General features: G+C 49.2%; 1 protein-coding gene across 1 annotated transcript; it reads right to left on the bottom strand.

The window, feature by feature from the left end:
* Positions 1 to 312: 312 nt before the first annotated feature.
* On the bottom strand, positions 313 to 2,113 carry LOC140916922 (brain-specific homeobox/POU domain protein 3). The gene is made up of 2 exons (XM_073358820.1): positions 1,994 to 2,113; positions 313 to 1,215 (listed from the first exon to the last, which is right to left on the bottom strand). Exons 1-2 carry the CDS (start codon positions 2,111 to 2,113, stop codon positions 313 to 315), a joined length of 1,023 nt encoding a protein of 340 aa, XP_073214921.1.
* Positions 2,114 to 3,567: the final 1,454 nt, after the last annotated feature.

The following is a 3,567-nucleotide window of genomic DNA, read 5'->3' on the forward strand; positions in this document are numbered from 1 at the left end:
TTCATCTCAAAGACACAAGCCCTGACGTTCACTCACCAGGACTATTGGATAGTTCTATACCTTTCTCCTGTGTGGTTTTGTTTTTTTTAAAAAGTCTTTATTAGTAACACTGTTATGCCCAGTTCCTTGATTTGCAGAGACAACGGCGGATTCGAGGGGAGAAAGAAGTCACCAGTTCTTGGTGGTTTTCCCTTAAAAAAAAATCTGCCTGATTTAGGAGCTGGGGAGGCAGATCATTCCAGGGCCGGCTTGGGGGATGGGGGGGGGGGGTTTACACAGGTTTTCTCTGCCCTCCCATCCCCTCTCCAGCTCTCAGTAGGCTGCAGAAAATTTCATCCTTTTCTGTTTCTGTCTTTGATTGCAAAACCAGACGCGCACCACGTTCTTCTTCAAGTCTAACTTCTCTGCAATGGCTGCAATTTTCTCCGAGGAAGGTCTGGGCTGCACAGCAAAATAAGCTTCCAGCGACCTCTTCTCCGGAGCTGCTATGGAAGTGCGCTTGCGTTTCTTGTCCCCGCCAGTATAGATTTCGGGCTTGGTCATTTTCTCTCTTTGCGCCCTCTCAGCCTCCTCCAGCCAAGCCTCCAAAATGGGCTTCAGGGCCACCATGTTGTTGTGAGACAAGGTGAGGGATTCGAACCTGCAGATGGTGCTTTGGCTCAGGCAGCCAACACCTGGGATTTTCAGGTTGGCCAAGGCAGAGCCCACATCTGCCTGGGTCACCCCAAGTTTGATCCTCCTCTGCTTGAACCGCTCAGCAAAGGACTCCAGCTCCCTGGGGTCTGTCTCTGTTTCGGGGCCTGAGATGACAGCGTGGGAGGCCAAGCCGTGGGGGTGGGACATGTTCATGGACTGAGGGTGGTGAGCCATGTGGTTGAGGGCTGGCATGTGGGAGTGCGGGTGGGAGGGCGTGGAGCCCACCTCGGGTCCGGGCACTCCCCCCAGCGGAATGGCAGAGTTGAGGTGGTCCAGGAGCTCCCCCTCCAAGCCCTGCGAGGGCTGGTGGTGGTGATGAGGGTGGTGGGTGGTCAGCACCGAGGGGTGGTGCAGGTGAACCGAAGAAGAGGTAGGCGTGCAGGAGACGCTGCTCATGGTGTGGTAGGTGGCATCTGGTTTGAAGGGATGGGTTTTCTGAGACACTATATCCACAGCTGCCAGAGCTTCAGCCCCTCTCAGCAAAGTCTCATCGAAACCCGCGAAGATATTGCCTTGGATCTGAGGAAACAAAGAAACAAAAATGCCAGAAGAGTGTAAAGCACGCGATAGCTCTCTGAAATGGAAGGGGGGGCAAGACTGGTGACAGGCAACGGGCACCCCAGACTAGGGGAGCAGGAGAGGCTTCGGTGTCAGGACCCCAACATCCCATTAGGAGAATTAGCAGCCAATGACAACATGATCTAACCCAGTCTTCAAGGGAACGCTCTTCGAAAGCAAAGAGATTTTTGAAAAAACGAATAAAATCAGGCCATGGACCTAAATCCGGCAAACACGCCCAGAAAGTGAGGGAGACCATTTCTTTTTCTTACTCCAAATAGTTGCAAACCATTTCTTATTTCTTAAACCGGAAGCACTGAGCAAACTGCCCCTCAAACACACAGAATTTATATTCCTTCCAGGAGAAAGGAATCGAAATTGCCCGACAAACTTATCGCCAATTTAGTTGGAGAGATTCTGCTGAATGTGACTGCTTGTAAAATAATAAAATAGTAATAGTAATAGTAATAATAATAGTAATAATAAACTATTTTAAAAAAGTTAGAGGCAGTTTGCGGAATCCCCATCACACAGAGGGTCTAAGCATTAGCTGAAGACACTAAATAAAAATAATCCATCCGCTGTCCTGCTTCTTTCACTTGCCTATGAAATAAATTGAAATGCATGTAGATCTAGCGCGGGGCTCTCAGGCAGCCTGCAGCAAAGCCCTCTCAAGGAGACAACACCCCCGACATCAGTCCCGTTCTAAGGGGCGTGCTGGGCTGTTTGTGCCGCTTACCTGGGGGGCTGGCAGACAGGCTCTCCTGATGGCCTCCGAGCTGGTGTGCAGGTGGGTGTATTTCGGCTCGTGCAGGATGGGGTGCATGCTGAAAGCCTGCTTGCTGTTCATAGACATCATAGTGACAGAGAGGAAAAGAGACGCAGTGGCACCGTATGGCTACTGCATGGGCAGGTGGAATCCGTTGAGCTTTGCTCTTTTGGTCTGTTGTTATTGTCTGACTGCTGATCACAGCATCAATGGCATTATAGACTTACCCTGGCCCGCCCCCAGCCCCTCCAATTGGGGGAGCTGGCTGCAGACTCCGCCTCCTCTTCCCACCACTCCCCTAGAAGGCGAGCAGGATCCTGTGATCTCACTAGCCTCTTGGCCCCAGCGTTCCCCACCCCTTCCCGTCCCCGCCCCAGCAGGCAGTCAGGTGGCTGCGGGTGCATTGATGCCGTTGTGCAGCGGGACTGGTACACTGCCTCGGAGCCCAGCCCGAATGTCTCCCAAGCAGGGTGCGAGGGCCAGCTGCCAGCACCTCAACTCGCTGAAAAATGCTCTTCCCGCCGGTAATGGGTGAAACAAGGTAAAGTTCCTTGACCTCTTGGCCTGAGCTAAACTGGTTAGGAGCACCCGGTTAGATGAATCACCCAATAATTATTGTCTCTGCGTCTGCATTCGTTTGCAACTACCCCATATTTATTTGGAATGAAGGCGAGGATATTCTTGGCAAGCCCTAACGTCTGACTCAGTCTGAGGGCTCACTGAGGAAGGGTGCCTGAACAGCACAAAGTCAATGGATATCTGTATATTTTGGTGGTGGATAAATGCTTCGAGTTCTGGTCAGCGAGTATCCATGACAATGTTCATGAATCCTGGCTGGGTCCAGATATGCTAGCAGGAATGGTTAATTCTCTGAAGAGCTGTACCTGAAAGTACATTGTTCATTTGTTGTTCTTTATCTTCCTAGCTGTATGCTTCCATGGGCCTCTTGCCTGTAGAACCCGGGCACTTCACTCACGGCTGAATTTCCACTCCAGCCAGCTTCGAATGTTTTATCCCCACTCTGTACATCATTTCCTTCGCCTCCTGTATAAAAAGTTTGTCAGCGAGTCAGGGTTGAGGAGCATGTGACTTAGATCACCAATCAGACAACACAAAAAGCATATCCCGCCCATCAAAAATAAAATAGTTCACAACCCATCTATAGTTGGAAAAACCCTTTGTCCAAACACTCCAGTAAATATTTAGAAATAAAGACTGTCTGGGAAGAAAATCAGGATTGGCTCCAAACAATTTGTTAACCAAGAAAGGAGCTAATTTAATAGTATCATTTTAACAAATAACAAGCTCTAAGTGTACTTATGTGTCTCCCATAAGTTCAGCCATTGATTTAATTAAAATATTAGTCTCCAACAATATCCTGGTTGTGATATCTTCTCTTCTGAAGTGGCTACTGTATATTTCTCATGATGAACCAAACTAACCCACTGACTTAATTCTGCTTAGAGAAGTCAACTGGAATACTCACCCAAGTAAGCAGACACCTGAAAAGTGTTTGCAGGATTGAGGCTGTGCTAATTATTCTA

Source organism: Lepidochelys kempii, chromosome 9 (assembly GCF_965140265.1).
Source record: "Lepidochelys kempii isolate rLepKem1 chromosome 9, rLepKem1.hap2, whole genome shotgun sequence".
Lineage (NCBI taxonomy): Eukaryota > Metazoa > Chordata > Testudines > Cheloniidae > Lepidochelys > Lepidochelys kempii.